Genomic DNA, 17575 nt, shown 5'->3' with positions numbered 1-17575 from the left:
TGCCCCATCCTCATACTGCCCCTACAATAAACTAAACCTCTAAATTCTCCGGGCACGGCCTGTCGGACCATGTTAACTCAGATTTGGTCAGTTACTGACTTCCTGCCAGCTCGATCTGCTGTTGCTGCTGCTTGACATCTCATCCCTCAAAACAGAACAGCTGCTTCTGAAACTTGCTGCCGCGCCTCTGGTGGAATTACATCATCTTGATGGACATGATCAGCTCAGCCGGTCATGGATCTTGACCAGATCCCCTGCTCCTCGAAAAAAAACTTTCACTGAAAGTGGTGCTTATGTCTGACTGGTGGGTGTCCAGACTCTCAGCTGCTCCTCTGCGACCTTTTGCAATGAATTATTAACCAAACAGAAAACAGTTCGACTGAAGGGGAATTCTTTGTGACCTCTACCTGTCATGGAGTTTTCTGAAGTACTGAGCTGTTCCCTCAGCTTGTCCACGTCGTCAGGGTGGACCTGTTCATACAGAGTGCTGCCAAACCACTCTGCCTGGGGATGGTTCAGCACCGGTGTCACGGAGTCCGACACGTAGATCACCCGGCCCGTCTCTGCAGCGACCACAACAGGAAGCCGTCGGCGGCCTCAGGCTAGGTGCTTCAGTTCCTGGAGGGAGAAGAAAGGTTCAATATGAAGTGGTTATTTGGTCTGTTTATGTTTTCACCAGGAAACATCTGTATTCATTATTACCGACCTAAGCTTGTGGAGTGACGACAGAACAGGCAGTGAATTACAGGACTGATTCGTTCAGGGTGTGTCTCACTCTCGATTAGTGGGTAGTAATCTACTCGGAGATTCAATTCTCCGGTTTCCCAGGCCAAAATTGTTTCTTGGAAAGTTCCCAGGAGCTTCCAGCCTTGGTCACTGACTGCTCTGCTGTAAGCAAAGTCCACTTTCAACACGCACAACACTGAATCCAGGACACGATGTGTTAAAGGAGGACCTGCATTGAGCTTGTGGCCCTGTTATTGTTGTTCTGCTGCTGAGTTTTTCACAACAGAGGCAGTCTTTTTTTGTCTCCTAAAAGTAGAACAACTCTCCCCTTTAGAGAGCGCCCCCCCCCCGGGAGCGTGTACCACATGTGGAAAAGTGCCACATACACTCGTAAATGACAGAAAAACACATGTCGTCACAGAGGAAACTTTCTTGATCTACGTCAGATGGTGGGGCAGGTGCAGAAATAATACAATACAATACGTGCGCCACAGTTATGATCAGTTCTTTCTTATATCCTGGTTATCATGTAAGCATAATGGAACTCTTGCAGGGATACCCAACTCACTTTACCCAGGGGCCACTTCTGCAAATGACAGGGCCAGGGGGGCGCTACGATAGAGCTGGTGCAGTACCTGTTCAGTGAGAAAGGAGGGCTTGTAGCGCCATCAGTGGACGTGTTGCCGGTGCCCTCATGGACTTCATATGGGAGACGGCCATACGCAGGATGGTCAGCTTATCGGGTTTTCGGGCCAGGGCGCTGCAGGTCGGGACCATGTCTGACAGCTCGGTGATGTACTGGGTCATTTTGTTGCGCCGGCGTCGCTCGATCTCACTGTGGTTCTCTCTTCAACAGAGGAAAGATCAGTTAGTTGCTTGGAGAAAGTGCAGAACGAACCACCAGCCAGCCTCGCTTTAACCAACGACAGCGGCTACGATGCCTCCTTAGCTTCACCACGCAAGCCTGTGATCTGCTTTAGTCTGAACTGAGAATCCCCAGGGGAGATTACCCTCGCAAAGTGAGTTTATTGTCTGGAATCTATAATTAACCGTCAGGATCAACATTTTGGAAGGAATGGTGCTGCAGCTGGTTGTCAGCTGCTCATTTTTTTTTACTTTGGATGCGTGTCTGGGTTTGAGCTTTTCTCCGAGAGAAAATTGAGTTGTCTGATGCCAGCAGCAACGTCTCTTTATGACAAATGTTCCTTTGTTGTTGGGGAATTTCCTTCTGAGGGAGGACAGGTACGAGGTCATGCAAGTTTTAGACGCTCCGCAGTATTTGAGAAAAGATTCGCACCTATTTGTCTGAATCCACCGCAGAGCCTTTAATCCGCAGACTGACTGTCTGTGGTCTGAAGCTGTGCCTGCGTTTTGTCCTGATATATCATTTGAAAAAATGTTTGTTTTTTCTTATCAGGGGGAAATCCAAATGGAGAGTCAGCAGCTCCGTCCGATTTAACAGGCTGACACATGGCTGCTAAAGACAGAGATATTTTTTACATATATCTATCCCCTGTACAATATATAAAATGTTTACAGCTCGGAAAGAGTGAAGCACTTCATCTGAAAAACAGTGTACACCTTTATTTTGGATGGATTTAATCAGCAGGATATGGATGATTTGATTGCTGGCTTTGTTGGGTCTTGCTGTGTGTTTGAATCACTGTCATGCTGGAGTATTTCTTCTCGCCAAGCTCATTCAGACTGAGTCATCCATGGTGTTATAAAATGTCTCATCCCTACACCTCTTGCACCTGTGCACAATCATATCTCCATGTTACACAGTCAGCACTGTGATAGTCTTAGTCAGGTTCATGCGGGACACTCTGATCCAAAAACGCCTGACATATTGCCACATTTTGCCTCATAACTTCACTAACATCAGCCATAGAGCATTATGAGAGGTACCACATGAAAGCTGACGAAATTTCCTATAAGGCAATACCCAATACATTAGTAATATAGTCAGTCATAGTTGTCTTTAAAGCAAAAATGTGTACATTTTAGGCGAATTTTGGAGGTGTCTGGTCAGACATCGCACCATTGTACCTCATACATGTACTGAATCAACAAAATATAATGCCAAATTGAACTTTGAAAGAAAATATATTTCATTAAATAACATTAAAACTTCATGGCCCATGAGGCAGACATTCCCATGGTCCAAAATCTAAATAATTTTATATCTGGTCATTCCACAGCTTGGAGAATGGGAATCACAGCAATTGGCTTTAAAATAACAGAAAAAGATTTTTTTGAACAGGTCTACACTTGAAGAGGTTACTGTTTCTGTTTATTTGGAAATCGCCTGCTGAAATATGTTGACCTGATGGCAGCTATTATGACAAGAACATCTGTCAATGTGCAGCGTCAACAATGCATCATACACATGTGGTTAACTGGACTTCATCTATTAGCCTGTCTTCAAAATGTTCTGCCAGTGTCCGTGCTCTTAAAGACCCTGGACCTGCCACATCCTCATACTGCTCCTACAATAAACGGAACCTCTAAATTCTACCGGGCACGGCTCTGTCGGACCATGTTAACTCAGATTTGGTCAGTTACTGACTTCCTGCCAGCTCGATCTGCTGTTGCTGCTGCTTGACATCTCATCCCTCAAAAACAGAACAGCTGCTTCTGAAACTTGCTGCCGCGCCTCTGGTGGAATTACAATCATCTTGAATGGACATGATCAGCTCAGCCGGTCATGGATCTTGACCAAGATCCCCTGCTCCTCGAAAAAAAACTTTCACTGAAAGTGGTGCTTATGTCTGACATGGTGGTTGTCCAGACTCTCAGCTGCTCCTCTGCGACCTTTTGCAGATGAATTATTAACCAAAACAGAAAACAGTTCGACTGAAGGGGAATTCTTTGTGACCTCTACCTGTCATGGAGTTTTCTGAAGTACTGAGCTGTTCCCTCAGCTTGTCCACGTCATCAGGGTGGACCTGTTCATACAGAGTGCTGCCAAACCACTCTGCCTGGGGATGGTTCAGCACCGGTGTCACGGAGTCCGACACGTAGATCACCCGGCCCGTCTCTGCAGCGACCACAAACAGGAAGCCGTCGGCGGCCTCCAGGATCAGGTGCTTCAGTTCCTGGAGGGAGAAGAAAGGTTCAAATATGAAAAGTGGTCTATTTGGTCTGTTTATGTTTTCACCAGGAAACATCTGTATTCATTATCTACCGACCTAAGCTTGTGGAGTGACGACAGAACAGGCAGTGAATTACAGGACTGATTCGTCTCAGGGTGTGTCTCACTCTCAGATTAGTGGGTAGTAATCTACTCGGAGATTCAATTCTCCGGTTTCCCAGGGCCAAAATTGTTTCTTGGAAAGTTCCCAGGAGCTTCCAGCCTTGGTCACTGACTGCTCTGCTGTAAGCAAAGTCCACTTCCAACACGCACAACACTGAATCCAGGACACAATGTGTTAAAGGATGGACCTGCATTGAGCTTGTGGCCCTGTTATTGTTGTTCTGCTGCTGAGTTTTTCACAACAGAAGGCACGTCTTTTTTTGTCTTCCTAAAAGTAGAACAACTCTCCCCTTTAGAGAGCGTCCCCCCCGGGAGACATGTACCACATGTGGAAAAGTGCCACATACACTCGTAAATGACAGAAAAACACATGTCGTCACAGAGGAACATTTCCTGATCTACGTCAGATGGTGGAGCAGGTGCAGAAATAATACAATACAATACGTGCGCACCAGTTATGATCAGGTCTTTCCTATATCCTGGTTATCATGTAAGCATAATGGAACTCCTGCAGGGATACCCAACTCACTTTACCCAGGGGCCACTTCTGCAAAATGACAGGAGGCCAGGGGGCCGCTACGATAGAGCTGGTGCAGTACCTGTTCAGTGAGAAAGGAGGGCTTGTAGGCGCCATCAGTGGACGTGTTGCCGGTGCCCCTCATGGACTTCATATGGGAGACGGCCATACGCAGGATGGTCAGCTTATCGGGTTTTCGGGCCAGGGCGCTGCAGGTCGGGACCATGTCTGACAGCTCGGTGATGTACTGGGTCATTTTGTTGCGCCGGCGTCGCTCGATCTCACTGTGGTTCTCTCTTCAACAGAGGAAAGATCAGTTAGTTGCTTGGAGAAAGTGCAGAACGGAACCACCAGCCAGCCTCGCTTTAACCAACGATCAGCGGCTACGATGCCTCCGTTAGCTTCACCACACGCAGCCTGTGATCTGCTTTAGTCTGAACTGAAATCCCACAGGGGAGATTATCTTTGCAAAGTGACAGTTTATTGTCTGGAATCTATAATTAACCGTCAGGTTTAACATTTTGGAAGGAATGATGCTGCAGCTGGTTGTCAGCTGCTCATTTTTTTTACTTTGAGATGCGTGTCTGGGTTTGAGCTTTTCCTCCGAGAGAAAATTGAGTGTGCTGATCAGCCAGCAACGTCTCATTATGACAAATGTTCCTTTGATTGTTGGGGAATTTCCTTCTGAGGGCAGGACAGGTACGATTTTAGACGCTCCCGCAGTATTTGAGAAAAGGTTGCACCTATTTGTCTGAATCCACCGCAGAGCCTTTAACCCGCAGACTGACTGTCTGTGGTCTGAAGCTGTGCCTGCAGTTTTGTCCTGATATATCATTTGAACAAATGTTTGTTTTTTCTTATCAGGGGGAAATCCAAATGGAGAGTCAGCAGCTCAGTCCGGATTTAACAGGCTGACACATGGCTGCTAAAGACAGCAGAATATTTTTTACATATATCGTATGCCCCTGTACAATATATAAAATGTTTACAGCTCGGAAAGAGTGAAGCAATTCATCTGAAAAACAGTGTACACCTTTATTTTGGATGGATTTAATCAGCAGGGATATGGATGATGATGATTGCTGGCTTTGTATGTGAGTCTTGCTGTGTGTTTGAATCACTGTCATGCTGGAGTATTCTTCTCCTGCCAAGCTCATTCAGACTGAGTCATCCATGGTGTTAGATAAATGTCATCGTCCCTACACCTCTTGCACCTGTGCACACTCATATCTCCATGTTACACAGTCAGCACTGTGATAGTCTTAGTCAGGTTCATGCGGGACCACATCTGATCCAAACACATTTTGTTTTGCTGCCAATATATTCAGTGTGCTTCAAAGAGTTTTACTTGGAGCAATGTCCCCTGAACTGTCTGAGCAGTCACTGAAACTTCCAATTTCACAAATGGTCCTCGTGCCAAGTCTGAAGCAGCTGCCCGTCTGTTTTTCAAGACGAGCTCGCATAAATAGAAAATTCGGCGTGGCATCATTCTTCGAGGACGGCTGCTGCTCTTCCTGCACCTCACATGACTGCTGCAGCTGGATTTCACTTCATGTTCAGTGGCGTACTGATGCTCATGTTCTGTCTTCCATCCCTAAGTCTCACAATCTGGTTCCTTTATTGTCCGGACCCGTCCACTTCACACATTTACTCACTCCTGTTGCACTGACTTTGCACTGTGGGGACAGTCTTTTTATACGTAAGATCAAATACACACCACAACTATAACATTTTAGTGATATTGCACAGGGGTGTACTTCGTTTTGTTTGAGCTTTGTCTGTGGTCCTAGATTCAGTAATGAATGTTCGCAGTGGGAATGGTTAATGATCAGGGAGCTTATATCTTGGGTCAATTGTCTTCATGTTTTATCATTTAAAAAGAGAAACAGCATGTCTGTAATGTATTGTTTTAATGGTGCCGTCTGTTGTTGGGGCATTTCTCATACTTCGCTGTAGGGGCTGTGTCTAATGCTGGTGTTTGACTGCCTGGATGGTGATGTTTCAGGTGGTTGGTTGGTTGGTTGGTTGGTTGGTTGGTTGGTATCTATCTATCTATCTATCTATCTATCTATCTATCTATCTATCTATCTATCTATCTATCTATCCATCCATCTGACATCAAAACATCATCATCTTGTGAGTGTAGCTGTGCCTATTTTCCTAAAAGACTACCATATGATTGATAAGTTGGCTGAATTCCTTTTAAAGGCATGTTCAACAGGCTAATGAATGAATTGTTTCTCATATACCAATATTGACCTGATATATTGGTATACAAACCCTACCGCCTGTTGATAGTGATATATTCAGATTAGACTGTACAGCCTGCTGATCCCTGAGTCAATGGAAAATCCTCTGTGGCCCCCAGCTGGCTAAGCCTACCTGGCGTATCTCTCCTTATCCCCACCAGGAATCTGATCATCATCATACCTACAGAGAAGAGAAGACACAGCATGTAACACCATGTACACACACACACACAAACACACACACTAACCGTATCCCTCACATGCCATGGCTGTCACGTGTTGATGCATGTGTCGATGGTTCAAAGTTTGATGGTAACAATGATCAAAAGTGGACAAAAGAAGGAGCTGATGGCTGGTGAGTGATGTTCTACTGTAAGAAGAGCTTACGAAACCATCTTCTTCTTTCATCATGAGTTTGATTTTTTTTAGAGCTCGGACCTTCATTCTTATTGGTTACATTAACTAACTGCAAGCATCAATGGACTGAATGAGAGGCAGCGATCAGAGCACTAGCTTTCATTCCACTGTGACAGACGTGGTGAAATAACAGCATGTTTATAACCTGCATGTTGCCTGGCCACTGCTGAACTACATTTCGATATTTTGATTGGAAAGCTTCTGTCTGAACTGATGTTAGAGTTCATATGTTCAGATTCTAGTGTCTAATGTTCATGAAAATATATTTTATTTATTGAAGTTGCTCTAACTGGACTTCTTCAATTCAAACTAGGTTAACTTTATCACCCAGGCAGATCGGACACATGCATCATGAGTAGGGATGGGAATCGAGAACCGGTTCTTGTTGAGAACCGGTTCCGTGTGTTTCTATTCCATGGAATTGTTTGGCAGTTTATCTAACGATTCTCTTATTGATTCTAGAAAGCACGAATTACGTTGTGTAACTTCCGCAACAAGTTACGCACGCTCGATTCCAGCAAGCATGACAAATTACGCCACGTAACTTACGCAAGTTTGGCACAAGCAGTGCAATGAGTAGTAAACAATGTCACCCACTCGGTTCAAACGCTCCAAAGTTTGGCTGCATTTTACCAAAACAGACGGCAACAGGGCGACTTGCAATCATTGCAAAAAGTTCTCCCTTTCTTCCCAAATGAGAATTGATAAGAGAATCGATAAAGAATCGAATCGTTAAGCAGAATGGATAATGGAATCGGAATCGTAAAAATCTTATCAATTCCCATCCCTAATCATGAGTGAACGAATATAAACTCAGAGTCTAGTGGTCTGTTGCTTCTTCTTGGTAGTCACGTTTGAATTTTTTTTTGTCTTTTGATGTCTGGATTTAATCAGATCAGAATTTGACTCTTTTCTTTAAAACAACTTACATCAGTATAGGACACTCAGTAGCCTAGTAGTTAGTGAGCCTCAATAAAGTATTTAGTACATGACAAATAAGTCAAGATTTGTGTTGATCTCGTGTTGAAAATCGTGTTTTGGAAATTGGAATTTTTAGCAGATTATTTCAAGTGTGCAAAGAGAAGAATTCAAAGCACGTGAATTCAGATCAATAGTTTAAAAAAATATGTTTTATATAAATATAAGTATTCATTTTACAGCTATTATTTGCTCTCTCTAGTTGCAGTAGAATCACAGAATTACAAATATTTTCATTTAACCTGTCTTTTAAAGTACAAGGACACTGTTTTTTTTTAAAGTTCTGGTTAGAAGGCAAATATCACTAAATGAAAGAACTTTCAGCATGAATAGGAACACAGCCGGGGGTTTTTGGAAATGCTCTGTCCTCAAGTTTATGACTTCCTTTTATCGATTATTTTTCTAACAGTTGTGCGTTCACTAATGCGCGTCCATGCTGCTGGAAACTTTGAAAGGAGAAGGAGTCATGATGGAGAAGAAGAAATGGTCCAAAACATGCTTCATCTCACAAAGAAGGACGACAACAGTGCTCACTGTGATGTCGGTAATATGATCATTTCAAATAAGCGGTAGGCTGAAATATCTTTCTTCGCAATGAGGGTCTAAAATTTCCACGCATTTGAATCTATGCAGCTCATTCGTTATTAAGCATTATAACAACATCAGTGCCACACAGAGTCACATGCATACCAGTGTGGCGACTGCGCTGATCTATTGTACAGGAATAAAATACGTACAGGTGTATGTGCAGTGGCAAACCCTTTAATAGTACTGTATGAATACGAAGCTTCCCTGAATCCAAATCAATCACACATGGAACGCTACTGTCCATTACTAAGCGGGCAGTTCCTCCTGTGTTCAGCAGGGAGACGCTCCTCCTCCTCCTCCTCCTCCTCCTCCTCCACACTACTTAACTGGGCCGCAACAAATCCACTGCTGTCAGCTCAGACATAAAGCACGTACTGTACATCCTACAGACTTACACACTACACAGTATGAGAAGGAAGAAAAGCAAAACAGGTTGAGATAAATTAAAAGGTGAGGACGGCTGAGATGCAGTGACTTGAGGAATACACAACAGAGCGCTGTGCTTCAGATGGAGGGAAATAAAAAAGTCCACGCAACAGTCAGGGTTAAGCCCGTTTCCAAAGAAGTCACAGACAAAATGTGATGATGTGCAAAATATTGAAACCTCATATTTCATAGAAAACAGCACACCTTATCAAATGTTGAACAAGTTGGACAGGGTCATGTTTACAACTCTGTTTATCAGCTCTTCTTCTAACACTCTGTAAGAATCTGTGAGCTGAGGAAACTTAATATAATCTGCTCAACAGTTTGTTTCATAAAGCACCAAACATTTTCAGTAACAAGTCGCCTTGCTTCGCCTCAGTCCATCTTAAACGAGCGCAGCGTTTCTGCTTTGTTTACGCTGTCCTCAGTGCGTGGTGGAGCTTTGAGCTGTTGTTTGTGGATGCAGAGATTAACTGCATTCACAGACGACAGTTTTTTGGAAGTGTTCCTCGGCCCATGCAGCGACGTCCTCGACAGAATCCTGTCTGTTTGATGCAGTGACGTCTGAAGGCCTGAAGATCACGGTCAGTGAGGATCATTGGTGTTCGAGATTTCTTCTGATCCTCTGAATGTTTTAATATTATGAACTGTGGATCTGCCAGCGCACCTGTTAACAGTTCGCCTCATTCGCTGTGAGATGTTCCATTAGGAGTTTTCTTTCTCATATCTCAGTTTTAACATTTGATAAGTTGTCTTTGTGCTGTTTTCTATTAAATACAGGGTGTCATTGCTAATTCACATTTCACACAGTGTGCCGGCTTTTTGGAAACAGGCTTGTACAAACATAAGACACTTGTCATACTACCTGAAAGACCAACTTTGAAGTATGATCAGGTTCATGCATACTGTATTACTAAGAGTGCAGTAAAAACTATACGTTCATTTCAACATCTTTAATTGATCTTACCTGCTGATACCCTGAAACAGAGGACTAGTTCTAAAACATTTCAAACAGGACCGGTGCTGTCTGCTTTAGGTGGTCTCACCTTGAAAATTTGCTAGGTCCCTCTCCGTCTTCGTCATCAAAGTCCATTCTGAGAAAGAACCACAGGAACACATTTCTATTAGACTGACAGCTCTCCCATCATTTTTCACAGTGATAACTTTAGACAGCAGTCACTTTGGAGTTTGTCTTCATTCGGTTCTGCTGCTGCTGACAAAAAGCTAAACTTGCATTTGCTGACAGATGAACTGATACATCACTGTCCGGCAGTGGATGGCTCCTCGTTACAGAGCTGATGCTTTCATCTCGGCATGTCGCAACAGGTATGAGTGACAAGTCTGATCACTGATCATCAAATCTCTGTGAGACTGAAATCTGTGAGCCACGGTGTCATGTGGATGGTCTAAAAGTCAACATCAGTGTAGGCATGCAGGAGACAGGTCAGTGAATCTGATGAAGATTCTCAGATGCTCGCTCGTGGCACTCCCCTCATTTAAATGATATAAAAAGCTTCATAGTTCAATGAATAATATCTGATCTAAAATACTTCATCATCTTGTGTTCTGATCTTACTGTTACAGCTGCCGTCCACTCGCCTTGTATAACTTTGTTTGCTGTGTTTGATTGTGGAGGCGAGGCCACCATCGTCCCCACAGACCTGGAGGACTAGGATTGGAGCGGCACCTGCCCCGACCCACCAATCCCGGGTCTTCAACATTATTTAAAGTAGAACTGTCTGACTGTCGAGCAGCTTGTGTTTTTGTCTTGTACTCTCTGACCTATGTGTTAACTTGTCTTTCCGTGACAGTTTAGTTGCTGTATGCAGATCGGGCTACTTTATTTTACACTTCTCCTTTTGTTATATTTATTTGTTGGTTTGAACAGCACCCGCCCATCCTTCGTTCCCTTAGAGTCACCTCACCTCCTTTTGTTATAGAGATATGAATATATGAATGAATAACTTTGTTCATCAAGAACTGCTTTACGTTACTTCCTTTTCCCCACACCAGCTGGGCAGTAAAACACAAATCTACAAACTTCACTCCCACCAGTCAAGCATGCATTGTGCATATCCTGAAATATTTTGAATACATGTCTGAGATCTCATTTTCTTTCACATGACTAGTCTAATGTAAAAGTGTAAATGAAAATTGTTATCATTATTATTATTATTATGAAGAGTAGGGATGTAAACAGTTAATCGATTAATCGGTTAATTGTCGAAAATAATTTAATCAATTAAATTAAATTAATCGGGTTAACTGAATCTAGGCCATTTTCCACAGGAGTTTTTTCAGTGAGATTTCATGGTGTCGCCAGTTGAGGGCGCCATTGCTTAATCTAGGCCACACCGAACGTACCTGAACGTAATGCGGCGACAGACCCGGAGTGGAGTATGGAGCATTTCAAACTAAGTAATGATGACAAAGACGCTCAGTGTAAACTCTGCGGTGCTACGTTTAAGTTCAGCAGCTCTACGAGTTCGCTAAGATACCACCTTCAAAACCTGCAGCCGAGCTGACGCCTTCTTTAGGGATGATTGAAGCTGTGTTCAGTCCTACATGTTACTGTAAGTTTCCAGGGCTTGCAATCTTACTGTTACCTTTCTCAGAACAAGGGAGATTATAAGTGGTGCTGCTAATGTTTCAAGTTTTTCATCTAAGTACTTTACCAGATAATTATATGTAGGCTTAATACTGTGTAGGCTAAGCCCATATTGTATAGCTTTAAAAATATTTTATGTTGCTTAATGTTTCACAGGCAACAGGTGAGCCAGTGCACGATAATTTTTTTTATGTATTTCAATTTTCTGTGCAGAATTTATTTTGGTTAAATGCCATATCTGTACCGTATCCCAACTGGTACAATAAAACATTAGTTGAGGAATATAACGTGCATTTTTTATTCAGTATATAAGCAATATTTTGCTTTATGTTAAAGACACCGTGAGAAATGTATGTTCTCAGGAAAAAAGCCACTTATCAGTTAATCGTTAATCGATCGATACGGTCAGTCAACTAACGATTATTGAATTAATCGATAATTTGCATCCCTAATGAAGAGACATGCGTGAGGTGATCTTGTGAAGGGTCCTTATAAAAAGCAGGGCTGCCACGATTAGTCACGATTATGTCGACAAACAAAATCGTATCGCATCGTTTTTTGGGGTTTTTTTTTACTTTTCTCTCGAAACTGCATCTGCAGCTTCCACTGCCACGTCTGCCTTTCTGTCACACACACACACACACACACACACACACACACACACACACCCCTACGCACATGCACAGTAAGGGTAATCGGCGTCAGGCCTGACTGTACCGTAAATGACACCATAACACAGACCCTCCAGGATTTGCAACTTCAACGCAACTTCAGTGAATCCCCGTGAATTCAGGGCGGTGTTGCAATTTTAACCAATCACCGCGATTTTTCCGCAACTTCCGCGCAGTCTGCCTGGGGGATTCAACTTGGCGGGTCAGGGACGGCTGCGCGGTGCGGGAGGATCCCCTCGTGGGACCTCTCCCCGGCGCTGGCTGGCCTCCCTCGGGCGCATTTTCTCCGTGGTGGCTCTGGGTCGGCATGGAAAGACCCTGGGGCGATGGTGGCTCACGGCTCCGACCGCAAGATTTACAGCGCCCGTCCACCAGCCCCTTTCCGGGACAGTCAATTTACGTATGATCCGTCCGATTAGTCGACTAATCGTAAAAATAATCGGTGATTAGTCGACTATCAAAACAATCGTTTGTGGCAGCCCTAATGCAGAGCATTAACATCAGGAGTGTTGACACAGTACAACAACATTTTACAGACACAGTCTTGTACAATAAAGAGACAGAGCTGCAGAGTGTGGTGGAAACAGAAAAGGCTGATGGAAATGGGAGGCAGAGCAGCGTGACGCAGAGCGGCTCCATGCACGCCCTGGTTGTGCCTCTGCATACATGGCCCTCATATAGACAGCACTATTAACATAGAAATGCTCGGGCTGGTTTACGATTATGCAGCCGCTTGTTAAGAGGTTCAGAGTTTGTGGAGAAATTCTCTGACGGGCCGTGACGAGACTCCCCCTCACTTTGTTCAACTCTAAAAATATTCAAGTCTGCCACATGTTCACAGCAGCGACGTCACTCATCTTCAGTGACTGCATGGACTCCATCCTGATCCTGTCTGTGTCTGAACTCTGCTTTACTGCTCATAAATCCATCTACTAATATCATTTTTGTTGTTGCTAAAGGTTGCCAAATTCTGTGAACTTTTAAAGTTGGAAACTTTCCATGGGAATTAATGGGAATAAACAGGAATAAAGTGGAAATTTACAAAATTGGCCCTTAACAATGAACTTAAATATAGTTGGGGGAAATATATTTTAGCATGATCTTGACTAAAACAACCAGATTTCATGCAGGAGCCCAGAACATACAGAGACTCTTGAAGCCACACAGTTAATTCCAATAAGTTCCCATAAGTTCCCAGGGGGTTTGTGATTTTGAATATTTTCAAAATCCCCAGTCCGATGGAAAGCTTCTGGAAACTTTCTGCCCCTTTGCTACCCTAGTTGTCGCTGTAAGTGATTTTTCCTGCAGGTACTATCACCTGAGTGTTTGTTCTCATCTCAATACTTAATCCATGGTTGTGTGTTGTGTAACGTAGCAGTTAACCTGTAAACCTCAGTGTTACGGAGGCGGCTGATGACCAGCATGTATGAATGTAACATGTAATATAAAAGCAACTTGAGTGGTCGGAGGATTGGAAAGACACTATAAACGTCAAGACAACAGGTTTCACTATTTATTTTTGTGCCAACTTTTGACTTTTACTTCTTACATTTTAGCATAAGTATCCGTACTTTCTACTCCCTACATTTTCAAATAAGGGTCGCTTAGAAATATATGTAAACACACACTGATAAGACGAACCCTATTGGTGCATTTGTCCTCACGTGCACAAGACGATGAACATGAATAGCCTAAAATCAGGCGGGCAACTCTTTGGAAGGAACTAAAATAGTTTGTGATGGTGGCACCAGGTCAGTGAAATGTGTGTGAAAGCTAGCGAGAGTGTTGGTGGAGGAGATTCCTCGGGTGATGTAGTAGAGTCGAGTGAAGAAGACCAGCAACGCATCCCCCATCCTTGGCCATACCTCCGTGAGATGTTTGCATACCAATAAAGTTTTTGAACACCATGCACACTGAGTTCACAATCCCTCATTCTTGTACAGCAGTTTTATTTTTTGAATGTGTTTAGGAAAGATTGGCCAATGTAGCTTTTTGTATTGATTTCAGTTCATTTTTCTTTGCTTGGACAGACTGTAGGTCCTGTAAGCTTTGGTGGTTTTGTTCTTCACAAGGTTACCGGTACTTTATATCTTTATACTTTAAGTATATTTTAGAGCCTGTACTTTTCAGTTTAACTTGAGTAAAAAAGTTGAGTCAATACTTCAACTTTTACTAGAGTCTTTTTAAACACAGGTATCTGTACTCGTACTTGACTAAAGAATGTGTGTACTTTTGACACCTCTGTGTGCACACATACGTGTTACGTCACTTCCTTTAGTGGAATGAATGCTGCTTCTACCTGACTGAGTGGAATTAAACACAGAAAACTCTGAGCTTGAACGAAACTGCAGTATGACAGTTTTTTGGGTGGGATTTCAAGTTTCCGTTAAACAGGGAGGGCCCCAGTCGTCAGGTTTATTTGTCATGTGCAGGTTAACACAGGGTCAACAATACAATGAAATGTGCTGGATGGAAGGAACCGCATGTAGAGCACTAACTGTGTAACAGCTATTACAGTATTTTATTAGTATTATATGTTGTATTGAGACTGGTGTTTTTTTAGAATCACGTGTACCTATCAAACTATATCAGACTATGCATCTTCTTGTATTTGGTTTTTCTGCTGAGAAACTTCAGTTTCTTTTCCAGGGAAGTTTATCTTAGCTTCAGTTTTGTGTTGACTTTCTGGAGATCTTATGTTTCTATATTACATCCTGTCTTTAGCTGTAAACGATAGATTTGTACTGTGAACAGTTCACAGCAGGAGTCAAATGTTCTGAACCAACGTTGATGTGGTGCTGCTCGGTTTGACTTTAGTTTCACCCCTACATTACTGCTTACTCATACTTTCATACATCAGCAGGTTTACTCATCAGTCTTTCATCTGCGTCTGGGCTGTATTTTCTGTGTAAATTTACTGCTGCTGCTGCAGAACATTAAAAGCCTAATGTCAAAAAAGTGCAAGGCTTTTATTATGGAGCAGTCACAGGAAATACAATGTATTTAATAAGTGGACGACATGATAGAAACAGAAACAGTGATCTATACAAGTGGTATCGTATCGGCCCCAATGTTGAAGAAAATTCTAGATCGGGTATTGGTGACAATGGGCCGATCCATATCGGCCGATCTATTCAGTCTAATTCTATGCTGTGCGCTGTGAGTGTTTTCAAAATGGAGCGAGCGAAAGGATCGGCCCTCTGGAACTTTATCCCACTACCTCAACCAACAAACTCCACGGCTACTTGCAATACCTGCGCAGTAAAATGGTCGGTGGTAAAACTTCCAAGTTATAACACAACCAACTTAATCAAGCACCTACAAAAATTTCACGGCAGAGAGCACGCGGAGTTCACTGAACTGAGTAAACAAACGGAGGCGTTATGAAGCAGCTAACTGAAGGAGATGAAGGAAAGTGTCCGCTTTTGTGTTGGATGTTAAATCATTTCTGCACTAAACTAAACCATTACAAAGGCTGTTTATTTTGAATGTCCATCAAGCTTGTGGAGCTATGTTTTACAGATCGTACTGGTGCACAGTTATTAAATAAAGAAGTAATTCAGTACATTTATATCTGTTTATTTGCTTTTTAAAAACAGGAAAGAAACGTTTAAATCAAGTCTGATGTTGCCTTGCACAAAAGAATGATCCCAGTCTTTTCCACACAATGAGACATTCCTCAGATATCGGTATCGGAGGTGAAAAAGTCCCTTTTACTTTTCAATGTTGCTCCTGCTCCATTTTATGTTATACTGGCGTCGCCTGTTGGTTTGTGGACTGACATTTTGGCCTTGCCTCGTCATGTTGGATTTTTGGTGTCTGTATCCTAACTGGATGTGACTGAGAACCTGAGGACACACGTCAATCACAACGCAGCCTCACTCCCGTCTACTTCACTCCGAATAGGGCCATGGTTAGCAAAATGAACACCACGCTGCATGGAAGAAGAATTCAATTCATGAATTCATGAGTAAAATGTTTACTAGGGTTTAGAAATCTGGGTTTCTCTTCAACAGTGCCGTCTCTAATAGTTAAAGCAGTGTTAGGACGCTTTGTAATTCCAGAGGCTGCTCTGTGACTTTGCGTGTGAATATAGTATAATATATATAAGTTTCAGTTTCAGTGGAAGACTTTTCAGCAAATGCAGTAACTTTACATTCAAGGATGCATCATCGCTCCGTGTATCCTTCATTCAGCTGTTACTCTGACTATCTGCAGTCTTTTGTCATGCACATGCGTAAAAGTAAAAAAACACGCAAATCTGAGTTCTCCAGGCCAAGTCCAGCAGGTTTCCTCAATTCCCTACCCAGATGACCAAAATCTGTGTTTCAATGACAGAGAACCCAGACTGCAAGCTGCTTATTTAAGGACATGTAAACGCACCGTATGCTGCGTTCACTGAACCCCCCTCTGCTCTGTCACTGCTCTGTTTGTATGCATGATCTACCTGACGGCTTCATGCACCATGGGAGCTGTGTGTCTGTTGTTGTCTTAGGATCTACTCAGCTACAGCCTGGCTTATCCCCACACACACACACACACACACACACACACACACACTTGAGATAGATCCAGGTCTGTATTATTTATTCATGTTTATGTAGGCCTAATGCATGTGCATGGGTTAAATGCATTGCTGAGGATTAGATTTACAAGGCACTGAACTCATGTAGTCCCCAACCCCCCATGTTTACCCACAATCCTTCATTTCCTTTACTAATGCAGAATCTGAAAAATCCATTTAGATGTCAAACTCTGTCCAGACTGGAACACCAAACCAGAGACAAATGCTCTATATCATCATTATCATTGTCAGTACCATGACTTCTTTATCGTTATCGGATCCCTGAATGTCAGCACACTGCTGAGATCTGCTCAGCCACAAAACTACTGTCAAGATTAGAGCTTCGATGATCTGTCAGTGAATCAGCTTTAAGTTCTTATTGCACACGATTACAGTGAAGCACATGTCGACATTTCAGCAGTGCTCTTACACGTGTGATTTTTCTTCATATATATATTTAGTTATACATAATAACAAAATCTTATTAGAATACAGGAATACAATATAATATAGTACAATGATGAGTAATAGTAAAATGTAAAAGCAGTCGTGTAAACAGGTTGTGCAGGACTGTA

At 42.9% G+C, this 17575-nt stretch overlaps 1 protein-coding gene across 6 annotated transcripts in view; it reads right to left on the bottom strand.

The window, feature by feature from the left end:
• Positions 1–17575, bottom strand: part of arnt2 (aryl-hydrocarbon receptor nuclear translocator 2) — an 83186-nt gene that overhangs the window by 50319 nt on the left and 15292 nt on the right. The window contains exons 3-7 of one of the 6 annotated variants that reach the window (XM_027281513.1): positions 10204–10251; positions 9127–9129; positions 6882–6929; positions 4582–4795; positions 3611–3824 (exon numbers count right to left, since the gene is read on the bottom strand). In XM_027281513.1, the coding sequence (XP_027137314.1) occupies positions 3611–3824; positions 4582–4795; positions 6882–6929; positions 9127–9129; positions 10204–10251 (527 nt within the window). The remainder of the gene's footprint in view (positions 1–3610; positions 3825–4581; positions 4796–6881; positions 6930–9126; positions 9130–10203; positions 10252–17575) is intronic. The other 5 variants (XM_027281515.1, XM_027281516.1, XM_027281514.1 and 2 more) reach the window with 5 other exon arrangements.

Source organism: Larimichthys crocea, chromosome VIII, assembly GCF_000972845.2.
Source record: "Larimichthys crocea isolate SSNF chromosome VIII, L_crocea_2.0, whole genome shotgun sequence".
NCBI classification, from domain to species: domain Eukaryota; kingdom Metazoa; phylum Chordata; class Actinopteri; family Sciaenidae; genus Larimichthys; species Larimichthys crocea.
Note: the sequence above shows the minus strand (reverse complement) of the source record. Positions and strands in the feature narration are given on the sequence as shown.